Source organism: Chanodichthys erythropterus, chromosome 16, assembly GCF_024489055.1.
Source record: "Chanodichthys erythropterus isolate Z2021 chromosome 16, ASM2448905v1, whole genome shotgun sequence".
NCBI classification, from domain to species: domain Eukaryota; kingdom Metazoa; phylum Chordata; class Actinopteri; order Cypriniformes; family Xenocyprididae; genus Chanodichthys; species Chanodichthys erythropterus.
In genome coordinates, this window is record NC_090236.1 from 17,039,900 (window position 1) to 17,059,646 (window position 19,747).

Here is a 19,747-nt window from a genome sequence, read left to right on the forward strand (position 1 = left end):
TTGATTTATGAAATCTTTCATAGTCTGTATAGATTACAAAATCTTAATATTACAGTGTGTTATGTGGGTCCCATCTCATGTTGAAATAGTAATGAAGTAGTTGATCATATGGCTAAAAAGACTCTTAAGTCAGACCTGCAATGGACAGTTCCATTGTGTTACGGGTGTGTACGTTGGAGTGAAGAGTCAAATACGGATATCCACAAACACAAGGTTTTAATAGCAATCCAGGAATATAATACACAGAAGACAGGGTAAAGCAACATTACACAACCTAAACCCAACAGAGAACGGACAGGCGGTGCATTCCAAACGGGATATATCGCCCTCCGAAGGGCACTTCGGAGTGAAAATAATCATGGCCGCCATATTGAAGGGTCGTTCCAAACCAAAGTGCTCAAAACTGGCCACTTCAAAGGGCCCTTCGAAATGAAGGATTTCAAGGGGAACAACTGATGGACACTTCGGGCCCCCATGATCCTTTGCACAGGGAAGTTGTTTGACGTCACAGAATGGGTACATGAGGTTAGGAGTTCGATTTTAACTATAAAGGTATGTATAATCTTTTTCTGTACTACTGTAATATTTATACGAGTTAGATTTGGTACATTATTATGGTCAAAATGACATTGTACTTCAAAAAAAAAAAAAAAAAAAAACTTTACAGCTCATTTATCAGTCCATTCAAATGTTTCAAATACATAGATACAATATAGCCTACATGCGGTAAACCTAAAATAAATAAATAATAACGTTAAACAAAAGGCGCAGCTTGCACAATTTATCATCCTTGATTGTCTCGTTAAGATGACACTGAAGTGCGTTCCAAAAGAACAGTTTTTTTTACCCCTACACCCTTCATCCCTTCGAAGCTCTCACTCTGGAGGGTAAACCCTCTGAAGGGATTAGGGCATAGGGATGAGCCCTTCCGAATGGAACGCAGGGAGGGAGTGTAGGGAGTGGGTCCATTATAAAGGGAGTGCTGATGAGGAAGTCTAGGTGCAGGTGATCCGTGATGATGGGGAGAAGACGAGGGAAGTGAGTGCAGGTGCGGAAACAGGAGGATCATGGGAAATGGAGTCCAGGAAACACGGGAACTGTGACACATTGCAGGTCCATTTTTATCAATTTTGAGTGTCATGGCAAAGGCTGTGAACAGCCATTTCATTTTTTTATTTTTAATAAATTTGCAAAGATTTCAAACAAACTTCTTTCACATTGTCATTATGGGGTATTGTTTGCAGAATTTTGAGGAAAAATAATAAATTTGATCCCTTTTGGAATAAGGCTGTAACATAACAAAATGTGGAAAAATGGAAGCAATGTGAATACTTTCCGGATGCACTGTAGGTAGATATGCTCTTATAAAACTGGTGATAAGTGTGGTGTTTGGGAAAAGGTGTGGCTGGTACAGTGGTCCAGTAACCATCCTCCAGTAACAGTGGCTGAGGGGGCTCGTCAGCAGGACCAGGCTCTGTGGGGAGATCAGAAACTGGTTGGAGATCTGGCTTGAGGAGTAACACATAGGGTGAATTAGGATCTGTCATTAGGTAGGGTGAATTCTGTAGTGAGAGGGGAGTTTTATTTCATAAATTTACATTTACATTTAATCATTTATCAGATGCTTTTCTCCAAAGCAACTTACAAATGAAAACAATAGTATGCAAGTGCAATGTCAAGTTCCAATTATTCCAGTAAAGTGCACGTAGCCAGGATTTGTTTTAATATAAATAAGTATATAGAGAGAATAGAAATTAAAAAATTAAATAGTAATATTACTGGGTCGATGTAAAAAAAATGTGTCTTTAGCAGTTTTTTTTGAAAATGGCTAAAGCCTCAGTTGCTCGGATAGAGCTAGGCAGGTCATTCCACCAGCCAGGAACAGACAAGGAAAAGGTCAGTGAGAGTAATTTTGTGTCTCTTTGGGATGGCACCACAAGGCGCCATACACTTGCAGAACACAAGCTTCTGGAGGACGCATATGTCTTGAATAGTGAGTTTAGGTATAGTGGTGCAGAGCCAGTGGTTGTCTTGTAGGCAAACAGAGCCTTGAATTTGAAAAGTCGTCAGCTGTATGAGTTGATGTAGGTTTTGATTCTTCTTCGAGAATCAGAAGAATTGTTAATTTTATTGTGGTAGTATGTGGTTTTAGTATTGGAGACATTTGCAGAGAAGGAAGAGAGGAGAGACTGATACAAGAAGCTAAAGTCGGTAGGATCGTTCGATTGGCACCACTTTCTCTAGAATAGTGTTGATTTTGTCAGCTATTTTTTATTTTATTCTTAGTCCTGTGTCAAATGTAACTTTTAGTTTTTTATCATATTTAGTCAAATTTGTCCTGTTTTTGTTTAGTCAAGTTTTAGTCAACTAAATGTCTGAATGTTTTAGTCAATGGAAACTTACACATTTTCATCCTATTTTTGTCATACTGTATCATGGTTAAAATGATAAAAATTATTATATTGCTCAATTTAAATTGCAATGATTGTTGTCATTTGGGAAATTTATTTTTACATTTCATCAGAAGTTTCTCTCTCACCAATAAGCACAAATCAACAGAATATCGATTCATATGCATTTAGTTTATTTTACCTCAACAAGAGTACAGATTTATTAAAGCCTAACAATTATAAGCTAAATTAAAGCTGCACGGGCCCTCCCACCCGTGCCACTGCCACCCAGCGGCTTTAGGAAAACAGAGCATGGTGGGCAATATGCATTTAAGTATATAAATATAGGAGGACTACGTCAGTCATTTGTATTTGCCACACTTCCTGGTACCAGCTGGTGGTGATATGACTATAATTAAATTTTGGCATGTAGATGTCTTCAGGCCAGGGCACTTATCAAACATGTGAAGTTTGAGGTATATTGGACATTGTATGCTTGCGTTACAGCTGTTTCATGATGATAATAGCACACTTTAACACTCGGCTAAGTGTTGCTAGTATGTTTTTGGATGTTTCTAGCATGTTTAGTACTCAATTGCATATTTTAGTATGTTTCTAGTAGTGCATCACAGTGTTAAACACGTCACTTCCTGTTGCCAGTGGGTGAGGCTATTACTATAACTGAATATTGTCATGTAGATGTGTTCAGTGACATGTGAAGTTTGGGGCAGATCATACATTAGAGTTACAACAGCTTTCTGTTTCATGGCGTTAATCAATTTCAATAAAAAAATAAAAAATAAATAAAAAAAATTTAAAAAGTTTTTGGTGAAGTTTTTGTTCGTTTAACTAAATTTACAAAGCCTGAGGTTTGTCTAGATGGATGTTGAAGTCTCCAAGATACTATACCAGAGGAGTACCATCCTAAGGGAAGGATGAGAGTAAAAAATCTAATTGGCAGTCTGATTTGATGATTGGCAATTACAGAGACCAATAGGAATAAAAGTAATTTACTAGAGGACATAGGTAAAATACTCAGGTTGTTAGGATTGCACTGCCTCCAACTTGTGGCATGCGATTTATGAGTATTAGCAATAGTGGGAATTTGGCAGCACATGGCTTAAACAGGTCACAAAAACAAACAGATGAGAACCAACTGTATAAAAAGGTAGGGAAGAAAAGAATAATTCTCAAGTTCCATGTTGGTGTCCTTGCTCGGTGGAGTCACACAGGTAGTGTGAGGGCTTCACACAAGAGCTGCCTTACTACACCTTACTATCTCACACCTTATCTCACAGAGTGAAACAAGAACAAACAAGAGCAAATGTGACTTTAGCACATGACAACAGCACGTGAACACAGTAAACAAAACAAAGTTTCCTAGCAATGACAACTGTGCTAAAATCAAATGAGAAAAAATACACAAAAACACTTACAGTATGTTGTTCCTCCTGTTGCCTGAATGCTTCTCTCATACGTGACAGGGTTAATCTGATCACTGCCCACTGCAGATGATGATGAGCCTCGTCCCTGACCCTCTCACTCTCCTGAAGCCAATGGGTGACTGACGGTGCCTCTGATTGTTCCCCCGGCAAGGGGAACAAGGGGGGCTGAAAGCCAAGTTAATCTATTTGATTGTTGGAAGGAGTTTTGGGCGTACTCAGCCCAGGCAAGGGACCGGTTCCAGAAGTCCTGGTGGCCATGGCAGAAGGTACGGTGGAAGTGGCTGCTCTTGCATTCTGTCTTCCCATTTCTCAGAGGGTGGTATTCACAGGAGAGACTCACAGTCACACCCAGGAGGGCGAAGAAGGACCTCCTTACGCTGGAAATAAATTTGGGGCCTCTGTCTGATACAATGTCCTTGGGTAATCCAAAGTTGCAAAACACATGATTGAACAGGCTCTCTGCTGTTTCCATTGTTGTGGGTAATCCTTTCAGAGGTATAAGACACCAGGCCTTGGAGAATCGATCAACCACCACAAGGACATAATTGTGACCATCTGACGGAGGTAGGTCCTGTATGAAGTCCATCCCCAGGTATGACCATGGGCAATGTGGAACAGGCAGAAGAAGCAATCTGCTAATGGTTAGATGACGTAGCGTTTTTGCCATAGTTCCTCGGAGGAACTGGCTGTTGCTAGTTCATCATCCAGGGACCATTGTGTGGGACACACAATGAGCTTGGGGGGAAGGATAGGTTCAGGGTTCTAGGGAGTTTCTTTAGGAGCATGCAGATGTGAGAAGGTATCTGCTTACCGATGCCCTAGTTCTGCTCCACCAGGGTGAGTTTCCAGGAGAAATAGGCACATAGAATGAGTCGAGGAGGCTGCCCCTGCTGCTGAGATAGCACTGCTTCCACGCCTGACGTTGAAGAGTCTACCTCCACAATGAATTGGCGATTGGGTTTGGGATGTACCAGGAGCAGTGCAGAAGTAAATGCCCATTGGAATGTGGCAATGGCTTTGGTTGCCTTGGGGGCCAGGACAGAGACAAGGGCCTGCCTTTAAGAAGGTTGGTCAGATAGGTCAGATAGGTTGGTAAGAAGGTCAAATATTACTTAATTACAACAATAAACATTAGCATGTTATTTCAGAAATGCTGATGTCTAGAGAGAAAGCCATTTTACCTGTCCCACTTTCTGTGGAATAAAGTCCTGCTCAGATGTTTTACAGTAGCTGCTTTCTGTCTAAACAAGAGGAAACTTAAACTTAAATGGTTTCTGCAATTGTGTTAAATTACCCATCATATTTATACCTAAATTTAACATCTGCACTGGACAAAAGATTTAGCACTGCCTTTTATGCTTAACTTGAACAAGAAAAAAAAAAAAAATTCATTTAAAATATGAAATAAACAAAAACCATCAAATTTAACTTTCTCATGCATGTTAACACATTGTTATAACACTAATTTTTTGTTTTAAAACAAATTATAAGCAAACTGTTTGTGTTTCTTGAAAATTATTGCTTCAATTAATTTTTTTGGCAGATAGAACCTTATAATTCCAAGCAAAAAGTGTTTTTCTAGAATTAGAAGGTTCTATCTGCGTGTGACCCATTCCAAAAAAATCCCCATTTATAAATTTGAGAGGATTTTGATCTTGTACATTTAGAATACATTTAGGGTCCCTGTCATTTTTATGTTTGATTTTTTAAGAAACTTAAATAAATATTTAAATACAAAAATAACAGATATGACTTTACTTTAAGATTCACATTTTAACTGTAGTAGTACACTAAACTGTGTTAGAGTCTCTGGGAAGTACACAGTCCAAAACATGGAATCATAAAGAGCAATGCTTACGATTTCTAAACCAAAAACACCACCCCACCAAGTTAAACAAAAGAAAAAAGAACACAAACTCAAACATACAACTAGGCAGCACACAAGTCAAATATAACAAGACATGTGGAAAACAACACAACAGAAAAAGAAAACACAACAAAATTGTATTCTGTATATATGAATTGTTTTATATGGCGTTTCAAACATTATCATTTTAGGCTGAGGACAGAAGTATCTTATTTTTCAAAAAACTGGATATTTTGAATGTTTAAAAAATATTCCTGAAATTTTTTCCTGCTTGCCTGTATATTTTATATACAACTTGAATTTTTTAATGTATATTTTTCATTATTTTGTTCCTTATGCATGCTCTTCAACTTTAATGAGTAGTAGTAACATTTAAAAAAAAAAAAAAATGTTAGATGAACTTCCAACTAAACCATTCCAAAAAACATTTAGCAAATATTAATAACATCATAAAGACGCTGTAACATTGTAAGGGATGTTCCATGAACATTGTTCTCACAATACTTTCTCTCTATATTACGAGAACATTCATTAAGTACAAATTACATCATAAGGACATTTCATGAACGTTGTACTCAGAATGTATTATGATAACATTATGAAAACATTCAACATATAAAAATAACATTAAAAGGATGTTCTGAGAATGTCATCCTAAGAACATTTTCTCTCAACATTATGAGAACATCAGTCAAGTAAAAATAACATCATAAAGACGTTACAAGAACATTGTTATAATAACATTTTCGCTTAACATTATGAGAACATCAGTCAAGTTCAAATAACATCATAAAGACGTAACAAGAATGTTATCAGAACATTTCGACACAACATTATGAGAACATCAGTCAAGAAAAATAATATCATAAAGACGTTACAAGAACATTGTTATAATAACATTTTCGCTTAACATTATGAGAACATCAGTCAAGTAAAAATAACATCATAACGACGTTACAAGAACATTGTTATAACATTTTCGCTTAACATTATGAGAACATCAGTCAAGTTCAAATAACATCATAAAGACGTTACAAGAACGTTGTTATAAGAGCGTTTTTGCTCAACATTATGAGAACATCAGTCAAGTACAATTAACATCATAAGAACGTTCCAACAATGTTGTTCTTAGAATGTTTCCTCTCAACGTTATGAGAATGTATTTTAACTATGAAAACATTATAAGATTGTTCCTGAAACATTATTTCAGGAACGTTTTTTTCTAACATTTACATAACTTTTACATAAAGTCAGTGAAAGAGACGTTCCCTGTTAGCTGGGTAAGCTTCCTCTCATTATAAGAGTTGTTGTACTGAGGCCTTCACTCTGCAGTGCTTTGCGGGCCGGTTAGATTAAGTTGCTAGCTTCCTAAGCCTTTTTGGCTAGTGCCTTTTGAAAATACAGTGTTGCTTATTCAAGGTCTCCGCTCTTCAGGGCTGTCTGAACAGAAGTTCTGAGTGTTAGGCTCTCTGTGAGCCTCCTTGGATGCTGGCCTGAATAGAGAACGTAGTAAGGTTCAGGTATTCCTGCGCATGTCTCCTTCAGACAAGAAGCGGATGACGTGTTCTACAGGTTCCCTTATATAATCACAGTCGCACCAGTAGTGACGTCATAGGCTGCTGCCTGCCAATGTCAAATTCATTGTCGTGTTTAGACTCATGTTTCACACACTGATCATGCTGGAGGCATTCCCCATAGTGCACTCTAGGGGATGCAGTGTCTCATTGCCCTTCTCAGGGAACCATGGTTACATGCATAACTTAAGACGTTTTGTTTTTTCTCTCTCAGATATACATCACAATAGGAAAGATATATCATTGCTTTTATTCTTTAACAAATGAACAACTGAAATATTCTTGTTCCAGTCAGTGTATCATTCAACAGGTGTCTGTTTCACACCGCATGATATAAGTCAGGCCAGTTACTTTGAACTGACCTTGAAAAACACACACAGTGGCCAAAATGAAATGATTATGCTAGATAATCAAATTTTTCCTTTTTTTATTTGTTTGTGTGTGTAAAAATCATGTTTATGCTTTTTTTGCTAGGTTAGGCAGCCATCATTTGAGGTTTCATTCATGTCCATAGCATAACAGTATCTGCACATGCATAAAAGTACATGTTGTAGTTTTGGGTTCGATAGTGGTAACGACTACTAAAAAGATTAAAAAAAATAAAAAAATTAAAAAAAAAGATCTTCTGGCCTGCTTCTCTCAAAAATCTATGAGGAAGCTTCTGCCTCACTATATAAAGCTATTATTTCATCTTTTTTTGGCATGGCATAAACTCAACTCCTCTCTCAACACTTCAGACATGTTATGAGAGAAACACAGCTGATATAAATCTCCCAGTCTTGCGCCAAAGAATCTCTGATTTGCATAAAATGTGATGGCTCACAAGTCTATCAGGCAAAATAGAGTAATTATGCTGAACTAATTCACACCCAAGGCAGCAGCACTGTGTCAGCTTTCAATAATCTCCTGCCTGATGCTTCTACAGATGTGTCAAGATAAACTTTATCCACCAATCAAATGGTTTACTTGCTTGTTCAGGTGAGATACAGAAGTTTGTCAGAATATACAAACAGCAAACAGACATCAAAGAGATGGTTTATCTGCATTTAGAAGAGCTTCAAGAGATGCACAAAAGAGCCAACACTTCATATCAACACTTCTTATATAAACGCCAATAAATATATATATATATATATATATATATATATATATATATATATATATATATATATATATATATATATATATATATATATATATATATATATATATATGAAGAGTTTCGTTGCAAAACGAGATAAATCCATTTTTTTAATTTTTCAAAAATCTTGTTTTTTGGTTGTGCATTCCAATTAATATCAATTCAACTGCAGTTGGTTTGTTTTGATTTAAACCTTCATAACTTAAAAAATACAGCTAAGTAGCACCATAAAACAAAATAATAACATGATAACATAATAATAAACATGTTTTGACAAAAATGTTAAAAACGGATTTATCTCTTTTTGCAACGAAACTCTTTATATATATATATATATATATATATATATATATATATATATATATATATATATATATATATATATATATATATATATATATATATATATACGTTAACATCCATGTAACTTTTTTATTGAACAAAAGGTTCTTTATAGTGTAATATTGAGCAAATTTAAGCTTGATTGTATTGTTCTCAGTTTTCAGAGCATGGTCTTGAGTTAAAGTAACTGTAACGGTTATATTTTCATATGTTGGTGGAATTTCATTGTGTTTTGGTTCTGTTTTTCTCTGTGCCTGTTTTCCTGTATGCCAGTGTGTTCCCCTGATTAATGATTCAGTTCACCTGTTGTCTAATTAATTAGCACCTTTGTTCCTCTGTGTATTTAAGTCCCGTCTTCATTCAATTCTTTGTTTGGTGTCATTACTGTTATATGATTGTTAGATCAGTTTCCCTGAGTCTTCCTGTGAGTTTATGAATTAAAGACTATTTGTATTATATTCTATTGCATTATGCACTTCTTTGCAGCAGCCTTACGTGACAGTAACACTTTTTATTTAAATTATAAAATCATTTTAGCTGATGCAATATGACACTATATGTAAACAAATATTATTATGACAGTACCTTTTTTTTTTACTGCAGGTAACAAATTGCAAAAAAGGAAAATAAAAAAAAAAAGGTTAGTTTTTCTTCTAAGGCGTTTAGACATTGGCCCACTTTTGTTGAATGCACTTTAAACCTTCAGTAATTCCACTCAAATATATATAATAGATTGCAGTTTTAACTATGCAGCTACGCTGAAATGCTTTGGCAATACAATTGTACAAATATTTGTCATGCCAATAAAGCAACTGAAACTGATTGCCATTCACTGATTATTTTATAATTGACATGTATAATCAACTGTGTTAGGCTCGCCATCTGTCCAGGGTGTTTCCCAGACACTGGGATAGACTCCAGCATATTGGTATATACTTTCCAAATAACTTATTATATGAACTGAGTTTAAATGGAAAATATTACAATTTCCCTCTGGGTACATACATTTAATGTTTAACAAAAGAGCCACTTTACTTGAATTCACCTTAATTATATAATTTATTTTAATGATCTCATATTATTTGAGGTAGGCTATAGTCAGTTGTTAATTTAATATTAAATTAGGCTTTTCATCCGAATTTTTTATTGTTTACTTACCCAACCTGTATGGCTTTCTTTCTTCTGTGGAACACAAAAGAAATGCTGAAACATTTTTTGGGTGATCTATCCCTTTAAATGCTTTATACACTTACTTTTGATAAGGTCTTTGCACTGGACCAGACATGTCAAATATTTCTGGATTATTCTGTGATTTGATTGACATCCTAAGGGCCGGTGACTCATCTTGGCCATTGTTCAGCTGAACCACATCTTCAAAAATAATGTCTGATTATAATGAAACCTCAGATATACTTTTGTTCCATATATAATGTATATTTTAGCCTTTGGTGTGCTTTTTATTATTAGATGTGGCTGTACACAGAGACAGTATTGAGAAGAATGACTGTGGGTGGCATCAGCCACACTGAGCTGAAACTGTGTTTCATTCTTGCAAATGGATTATTAAAGGTATAGAGGAAAAGCTGAATAATGCTAATAACAAACGAAATCAAGATTAGGGAAAATCAAATTATTGACCACTTATAATAAACATCTTACTAACAGTGTGTGCAGGCTTTTTATAGGCTATTCCACAGAATGAATTAGAAGTGACAAGAGACGCCCACAGCTGTTTGGCAATTTGCAGTTGGTTGATATTTAATAGTCATTCTTGCTCTCTCTCAGAACTAATTTTGCACACGAATCCCTGGTCAGATAACTCCCCAGGACCTGTCACTATTAGTTAGATCAGACTTGCACGGAGAAAATGTATTATGGCTCAACATGCCACTTTAAAATCATGGATCAATGGTTAGATCGAGTTTTGCATATGTGCACTTTGTTGCATACAAATTGCTATTCCCAATAGGAGGTAGATTTGGCTTAGTCGCTTGATTTGAAAACAAAGAATAAAACTTACCAAGATTTCTGATATCCCTCAAGTAGTTACAAACTCATCTAGCAAATTGTTTTCATTATTAGCAGCAGGGCATAGAAATGAAGCACAAATGAAGCGAACTAATTCAATAAATAGGCTAAATGAATTAAATAATTAATAGTTAAACATGCTAATTTATTTTTAAAATATCTCTGCATAAAAGTTAAACATGATGTGCTGGTCTAAAGCTGTTTTCCACCATGGATTCCCATGGAAACACAACAATTATTGGTCAAACATTCCATTTAACCATTCACAAACTGGGTTTTGGTTTCATAATGATAAATAGTTTCCAAATGTTATGTTTCATAATAACATGCTTGTGACGATGTATTTTCCGAATCCTGATTTCCACAAAGAGCCCTTATATAATAGCTAAGTGCACTTTTCACAAACTGCAGTGTCAGTGAACAGAAAGGGGCGTGGCATAGTGCTTCAAAGTTTAAAAACAGGCGATCTGTGTAAACGGTACTGCATCTTCAAACTAGAGCTAATCCATTCATTCTTACTTATTTAACTGTTTTTAATTGTTTCGTTTTGAGCACTTCTGTTTATTGTGTTTAAATCTGAATATAAAAGCTGTCTCGCGATTTTATCCATATCTCGCGAGACTTGTTGCTCCCGTTGACAGTTCTGCAGAGTGGAAGTTGAACTTACCTTGTTGCAGGTCTTGTTTTTTACTTATTTTATTATTTTGCATTGTTTATTATGAATCTCTAACTGCATCACTCCGTGTGATTTAAAAATAACAGTTACAGTGCATGCTAATCGCCTGTTGTAGGACTTTTTACACGATTGTTATTAACTAGGAAGTCTCGCAGCCCGTGCAGTAGTTCTGTGTTCAGTTCATTTAGAATCTCAATCTTATGCGCTTGTTGTTGTTTGATATGAACGCGCTTATCTCATTTTGCGCATTATATAATATATATTATATGTGTGTATGTATTCTTATACTATCTATCTATATCTAATATATATATATATAATGTTGCAGCGTTAAATACACAGCAGGGTTTATTAAAACAAGGTATTGGAACTGTTAAAAATCTCGACGGCACGTGTATACATTTGCATGCATGCATTTGTTTACATGTATTGCAAGTGTTTCTACTTATGTAAACGTATTTTGAAATTATTAAATAAACAGCATTAAATGCAGTCTTCAATCAGCGCGAAGTCCAAACCACCAAGGCGTGTCTAACCCATTACATGAGAGATGAGACACCCAAGATGAGTCACTTGTACAGCAGCCTACAGTTTTTCACTGGCCAAACATTCACTTCTTCTTCAAACAAACAATTCTTTCTTTCTTGGTTAAAAAAAAGTTAGGGGAAAATGGATGTACAAATAGTATTGTATTAATGAATGTAACTATTTGTTGGACAGGATCACCAGAATCATGTCTGAGCAGAGCGGTAAGGTGCAGACTGTGCTGGGTCTGATAGATCCTGATCAGCTGGGCCGCACCATGACACATGAACATCTTACGATGACATTTGAGTGCAGCCATGTTCCCCCAGCACCTGGAGATGAGGGTCTTGCCATAGCTCCCATTGAGATGAAGCATCTTCACTGGTTGCAGCAGAATCCATACAGCCACCAAGAGAACCTGCTGTTGAATCAGGAGATCGAGGCGGTGAAGGAAGAGTTGCTGTGTTACCGTAAAGCAGGAGGAGGATCCATAGTGGAGAACACCACCACGGGCATCACGCGAAATCTGCCCGTTCTGCGTCAGTTGGCAAAGGAAACGGGTGTGCATGTCATAGCTGGAGCGGGTTACTATGTGGATGTGACCCACTCTGATGAGACACGAAAGATGACGGTTGAGAAGGTTGGTGTGTGTGGTCTTGTGTCTGCATTGCAAAACAATACAGTTGCCTTTTTTCTGAATGATGGTGTGCGATGTTGACGAAATATATATATATTTTTTTGGTTTGTTTGTTTTTTGATAGTGACAATTAGACGATATTTTGCTGAGTGTGATTTAGTGCTAGCACCTTCACTGGTTTAGGCCTATCATAGACAGCTGACTCCCAAAGCTTTTCATATTCTTCATATTCTGTGGTGGTTAATTCAAAGCAGTAACAGAACTTAACTTTTTCATTAATTTTCCACCTTAAATTGATTTTTCAGTAGCACTTTTATCTTATTAGATGTGTACATAATTTTTGAAGTAAATACTTGCATTTAATCAATAAATTAAATTAGAATAAGAAGGCACTAGGCTGTTAACAATCAAATTAAATCAGTATCAAAATCAAAATCTATTTTTCATTGCTGAAGTACCAGAAGCTACACCTAAACAAGCATGTGTATGTTTTTACACTGCAGTAACAATTACATAAATAATGCTATAAGATTAATGTTTTAAAAAAAATATATATTTAGAAAATGTTAAATGTGAACTTTTGAATAGATGTGAAACTAAAACCACCTGTAGGTGGTGACAAGTCACTGTCTTAATGAGTGAGTCAATAGGCCCTATTTTAACGATCTAAGTGCATGGTCTAAAGTAGGGCTGCACGATTAATCGTTTGCAAAATAAAAGTCTGTTATGTAATATATGTGTGTGTTCTGTGTATAATAATTATGTATATATAAATACATGTATATATTTAAGAAAAAAAATTATATATATATATATATATAATATATATATATATATATATATATATATATATTTATATGTGTGTGTGTTCTGTGTATAATAATGATGTATATATAAATACATGCACATACATGTATAAATTTAATAAATATATACATGTATAAATAAATATACATACACATACATATATATATATATTATTTATTTATACATGTATATATTTATTTATTTATACATGTATATATTTATTAAATTTATACATGTATGTGCATGTATTTATATATACATAATTATTATACACAGAACACACATTTAATATGTAAACACAGACTTTTATTTTGCAAACGATTAATCGCGATTAATCGTTGTGCAGCCCTAGTCTAAAACTCACAGCGCAGATGCACTTAGGGCATGTCCGAATCCATTTTGCTACTTTAAGGACAGGAAAAATGGTCGGCGCGTCTGGTGCATGGTCTAAAAGGGTTGTCCCTATTATCTTAATGAGTAATGGGGGTGTTTTGGGTATAACGTGCAATAAACAAATCGGAGTATCATCTCCCATTCCCTTTAAAAGCCAGTTGCACTCGCGCCATGGCGGATTCGCTATTTACAGGAATTTGCGAGATGGTCCTCACTGTAGAACGCAAGATCAAGGGGTTGGGGTTGGGGTTGGATCTAGATCCAACTCCTCCACTTTACATATCCCTAAACCTACCTGTCTCCACCCCCTGGATCTGGATCCAACTCCTCCCACTTTACATATCCCTTAACCTACCCGACTCCACCCCCTGGATCTGGATCCAACTCCTCCCACTTTACATATCCCTTAACCTACCCGACTCCACCCCCTGGATCTGGATCCAACTCCTCCCACTTTACATATCCCTTAACCTACCCGACTCCACCCCCTGGATCTGGATCCAACTCCTCCCACTTAACATATCCCTCAACCTACCTGACTCCACCTCCTGGATCTCGAGCTTTCTGCAATGAGGTCTACGATACAAGCTGGATTCCACCAAAGCATTTTTATCTTTATGCACACAATAATAATCTTTTACATTGTAATCCTTTTATTTTTAATATTTGGCATGTTTGTTTCTGGCTGCATCCAAAATCACATACTCTCTTGAGTAGGTACTTATTTTGAATAAGTAATTACTTCACAACTGCTAAAAAAGTATGTACTATATAGTATTAATGTGTGTGGCATGAATATGATCTGGACGTACTACATCCGTCATGTTGTCATTATCATGTGACCTACCAGCATCAGTTGCGTCACTTCACTGCCATTCACAAATCCTCTCCTGTGGCCTCATGGGATAGTAAAGTGTCCATCGTACGCACACTTCAGAATCTTACCGGAAGTAGTAGGTCATCTGGGTACTTTTTACCCACTCTTTTATGAGTACTGTGAATTCAGACACACTTCTTTTGTCACATACTGCTTTTCGCCTACTACATAGTAAGAAAGTATGCAATTATGGATGCATCCATTGTCTTTTTGAATGTATCATTGAATAATCGATTCATTCAAAAACACTGAATCATTCAGGAACAAAGCAAGTGTCTGTCTTTATGAATACATTATTGAATTATTGATTTGTTGAAAAAATTCTTTCAGGAACGGAACTCCACTTTATGTTGCTTACACAGTTCTATTGTGACTTTATTTGGAACTACAGTTTTAACTTTAGAAATATAAGACAAAAACTATAAAACAACAGTTACGATATTATCATAAATAATACATATTGCACACCCCTAGATGGAAATGATTTGTTCCCATTTCTCAAATGTAACTCTTTTTTTTTTTTCCCCACAAGCTTACTGACATTATTGTCAGTGAGGTTCTCCATGGAGCAGACGGCACAGATATCCGCTGTGGTGTGATTGGAGAGATCGGTACTAGCTGGCCAATCACAGAGAGTGAAAAAAAGGTCCTGCGAGCCACTGCCCACGCTCAAACTCAGCTCGGCTGCCCGGTTATCATCCACCCCGGCCGGAACAAAGCCGCTCCTGGAGAGGCCATCCGCATTCTGCAAGAAGCAGGTGGAGATATCTCCAAAACAGTCATGTCTCATCTTGATAGGTAAGAAGGGGTGGGAAAACAACTGCATACTGGAAAATGTTTTATAAATGGTTACAATGAGGAAGAAAGCCACAAAATATGAGGATGTTGAGCTCTGATTAACAGCTTTCTAATAACAATATCTAGAGCAGGAGTTCTAAACTCCTTGGCCCTTGAGGTCCACTTTCCTGCAGAGTTTTGCTCCAACTTTAATCAAACACCCCTGAACAAGGTAATCAAGGTTTTCAGGATTATTAGAAATAAAGCCACACGAAGGCAAGCCTGCAGCCTTAGCTGAAAAAAGCATAAGGATAGGCTTCACTATGCTGAAAAAACATGTTTGTAAGGATATAGCTTATCATTTATTGAATCGAAAGCCCATCGGCAAATCTTGTTTGTTCTTAAACATTTGTGGATGATCTATTTTTAGAGTTTACACCAAAAAAAAGAAGTCATGGACAATTGCGTGACAGGTATTAATCATTTTATGGCACATTTTTATGGTATCCGCAAACAATGATTGACTATTGCACAACTTTGAATTAAATTCAACAACGTCTAGGCTGTGATGTGATTGGTTATCAAGGCACACATGATCCAAGTTAGCATTACTCTTTCTACTACTGGTAGAGCCACACACCCTCGTATCTCCCAATAATAGGACCATCTCTTCTAGATATAGACAGGTGAGTTTGAATGGGGTTTGAGCGAAACTCAAGGCCTAGAGTTGAGAATCTAGTGACCAGGGTGGTCGATATTATGCAGATATACCACCAATCAAAAAATGTAAATTTTTTTTAAAGTCTATCATGCTCACCAAGGCTCCTTTTTTTTATTTATCAAAAGTACAATAAACAGTAATATTATGAGATATTATTACAATTTAAAAGAGCTGTTTTCTGTTTTAATATTGTCTTCAGTGTTACATGATCTTTCCAAAGTCATTCTTATGTGCTAAAGAAACATTTCTAATTATTATCAATGTTAAAAACAGTTAAAAAAAACTACTTAATGTTTTGTGGAAACTGATAGGATTCTTTGATGAATAGAAAGTACAAAAAATGTATTTGAAATAGAATTTTTTTGTAACATTATAAACATATTTACTGTCACTTTTGATCAGTTTAATGCATCCTTGCTGAAGTACTAATTTCTTAAAAAAAAAAAAAAACTTTTGAATGGTGGTATACATCAACTTCAGGCACTTTTATGTCCCAGGGTTTGTTTTGTCTTTTATGAAGGTCACATAAAAAAGTTACTATACAAGTTAGTGTAACTGTATCATTGAAGAGCTTGAGATATGAAATATGAGATGTGATGTGTGAAGAAAATTAAGAATCATGGTAAATATCACTTAATAAATAAAATATTTTTGTGTTTCATTTCAAGTCAGTTTGCAATTATGTCCAATTATGCAAAAAGTGTGAAAATGCACAATGCATAATTTGAGAGGTGATTATATAGGTGATTTTGGTGGATTATATGTTCATGAGTTATAGAAAAAAGGACAGAATTTCCTGTGATACAATCATGTCCACTCGTGGTTGAAGTTAGTAGACAAATTAAATTAGTCAGAGTCAGAGTGTTAGGAAGGGATGGACAAAAGTGCCCATTGTAGAAAAACCTCCCATATACTGTACATTATATAATTCAATAACAGGCAAATTAGATACTTATTTTACACAATATTTACAGTTTACAGAACCTTTTTTTTTTTTTTTTTTTTGCTAATTTTTTCACAGTCATCTTATTTATTTAAGATGTAATAATTTTAGAGAATCAAGCACATCACATAGAGTGATTTTTGTAAGCTCTGTGATCAGCAAAAGTTTATGATTCTTACACAATTTGTTCATTATAATCTTAACAAATGAACACAACTTTTATAATTTTTGAAACCTAAATACAACAGTAGAAAAAGCTAAACATAGGCTATATACAAACTACTTCAGTGTCACCACCATTAAGGCACATTCACACCAAAAATGATAACTATAAAGATAACTATAATAGTTATATTAGCGTCCACACCAATGGACGATATCGTTCTGTTTAACATAAGCGCGCACACAGTTATGTAGTCTGGCCACTTTAAATTCGCAAGCTCTTCAATTGGCTCTTGGTTTGGCTGTCAGTGTTTTTAGTTGGATTTATTTGGTTTAGTTGGATTTTTCCATTAGCTGGAAAAAAATTGTTCTGAAATTGATTTCAATGATATTGTTTTTCTCTGTCATTATTGTTTTAGTTCTAGTTTGGACTTCGCTATTCTCATTAGAATATTTTAGAACTCAAAATAAAATCGATCTCATTAGAAAACTTTTTATATATAGTTATCGTCTTTGGTGTAAACGGGCCTTTAAGCTAACTCTTTCTGTCTTTATTTAAAGGTGCCGTAGAACGTCTTTTTAAAAGATGTAATATAAGTCTAAGGTGTCCCCTGAATGTGTCTGTGAAATTTCAGCTCAAAATAACCCATAGATTTTTTTTAATTAATTTTTTTAACTGCCTATTTTGGGGCATCATTAAATATGAGCTGATTTAGGCTGCGGCCCCTTTAAATCAAACATGAAAATATCTTAAACCTGTGTTAACCACAGACTGTATTTCAGGAATTTAACTAAAAAACCCATTGACTTCAGGATGATGAAACCCAGAAGTGGTAAAATGCTAACTTTGTATCTGGATTTTGGCCTACAAAATACATCACTCCTGCAGCACTCTATTGTGTGTCCCTTATAGAAGCATATTTGATCGTCTAGAGCTGCTGGAGTTTGCAAAGATGGGAAGCTACCTAGAATATGACCTCTTTGGTACAGAGGTGCTGAATTACCCGTTCAACCTTGATATTGACATGCCCAACGACAGCCAGAGAGTTCAGAAGTAAGTATCTGCCTCCAACAAGCACGACAGGCATCATTACATTAGATGGGTCATAAACATCTGCCTCAATTTCTCTTTCTGGTAATCAGTACATGATTGTGTTCTATAAACATGCAAATTTGATTGATGCACAAATTTAATGAGGCTATCCATTTTATGTACTGTCAACAGATCATTGAGAGTTATTTTGTCTTGTTCCACCAGCTTGGCTTTCCTGATCAAGGAAGGTTATGAGGACAGAATTCTCATCGCTCATGATATCCACACCAAGCACCGACTGACCAAGTATGGCGGTCATGGCTTCTCCCACATCCTGAAGAATATTGTTCCCAAAATGCTGTCTCGAGGAATCACTCAGAACCAGGTGGACAAAATACTGATAGAGAATCCTAAACACTGGCTGACGTTTAAATAAATCAACTGCCTTAAATGTTAACATACCAAAAATTGATTTCTAACTTTTATTGTTAAGAACATTGATTTTGGTGCTAAATTCCATAATTTGGTAAACATTAATCCACGTAAGATGGCAGAGTTGGGACCCACAGATCACGCGTAGGTTTAACACTAACTAGAATTAATAGGTTAAAATATTCAAATCAAATATTCACTAGTCTTCAATGATTAAAGTTCTCTCACCACAAAAAAAGTGGTTAAAATAAAAACATGGCTCTGAGTCATAGGTGCTTTTTACTTAAATGCATCTTTTTTTGGATGAACTAACAAAGAAAATGTAATTAAGTTATTAGAGTAATAATTAAACTCAGGAAATCACATTTAAGCCAAAAAATAATAATAATGAAAAAGTGTAGTATGAGCACAGAAGAAGGAACTATACTAGTGCTATGAAAGGTCTAATTAAATTAGCCTATACAAAATTATTTTTTTAATCAATCACACATTGGAATAGTGTGCAAAATGTGCTTTCTTATATTGTGTAGCTGCAAACGTCTCAACCAATTAATGGCAATAAAATGCTATAGAACAACTGACTATTAGTATTGGGGATGACTGAATGTGACTGTATGTCTAAAGTAAGACTGCTCGACGTACATGTTCGCTTTGGCAAGCCTGATGTTTCACAGCGCATCTAATAATTGGAAGGTGTGCGTTCTGACAGGTCATTGTGTAGGACAGAGAGATAAGTTTCTCTGGAGCAGGTGGCTGCTCACAGTGACTCCTCTAGTAAAATAATGACACTGTCAGTTGCTCTGTTCCTTTGTAACAGCAAGGTAAAAAAAAACAAAAAAAACATGCCGTGTGTGTCATCCAGTTCTTATAAGATGACGGCATTTCAAACATCTTATCCCGTTTCCTTCCATTTCAAATTAAGTGCTCCTGTTATGCTATTTTAAATGTTTCTAATTTTGTTTCCAATAGATTTACAT

At 35.6% G+C, this 19,747-nt stretch overlaps 1 protein-coding gene across 2 annotated transcripts; it reads left to right on the forward strand.

Moving 5' to 3' along the window:
• The first annotated feature begins 11,231 nt into the window (after window positions 1–11,231).
• Window positions 11,232–19,736, forward strand: pter (phosphotriesterase related). 2 transcript variants are annotated; one of them, XM_067362811.1, is made up of 5 exons: window positions 11,232–11,265; window positions 12,184–12,628; window positions 15,235–15,500; window positions 18,219–18,359; window positions 18,564–19,736. In XM_067362811.1, exons 2-5 carry the CDS (start codon window positions 12,197–12,199, stop codon window positions 18,772–18,774), a joined length of 1,050 nt encoding a protein of 349 aa, XP_067218912.1. In that variant the 5' UTR covers window positions 11,232–11,265; window positions 12,184–12,196; the 3' UTR covers window positions 18,775–19,736. The 2 variants fall into 2 exon arrangements, with proteins under 2 accessions (XP_067218912.1, XP_067218911.1); XM_067362810.1 differs by lacking the exon at window positions 11,232–11,265 and adding an exon at window positions 11,289–11,464.
• Window positions 19,737–19,747: the final 11 nt, after the last annotated feature.

Excerpts from the sequence above, each read along its gene's own strand:
- pter (XM_067362811.1), top strand. The coding sequence starts at position 12,197 with ATGTCTGAGCAGAGCGGTAAGGTGCAGACTGTGCTGGGTCTGATAGAT. Across the intron at positions 12,629-15,234 it reads GAAAGATGACGGTTGAGAAG|CTTACTGACATTATTGTCAG; the intron begins GTTGGTGTGTGT and ends TTTCCCCACAAG. Across the intron at positions 15,501-18,218 it reads GTCATGTCTCATCTTGATAG|AAGCATATTTGATCGTCTAG; the intron begins GTAAGAAGGGGT and ends TGTCCCTTATAG.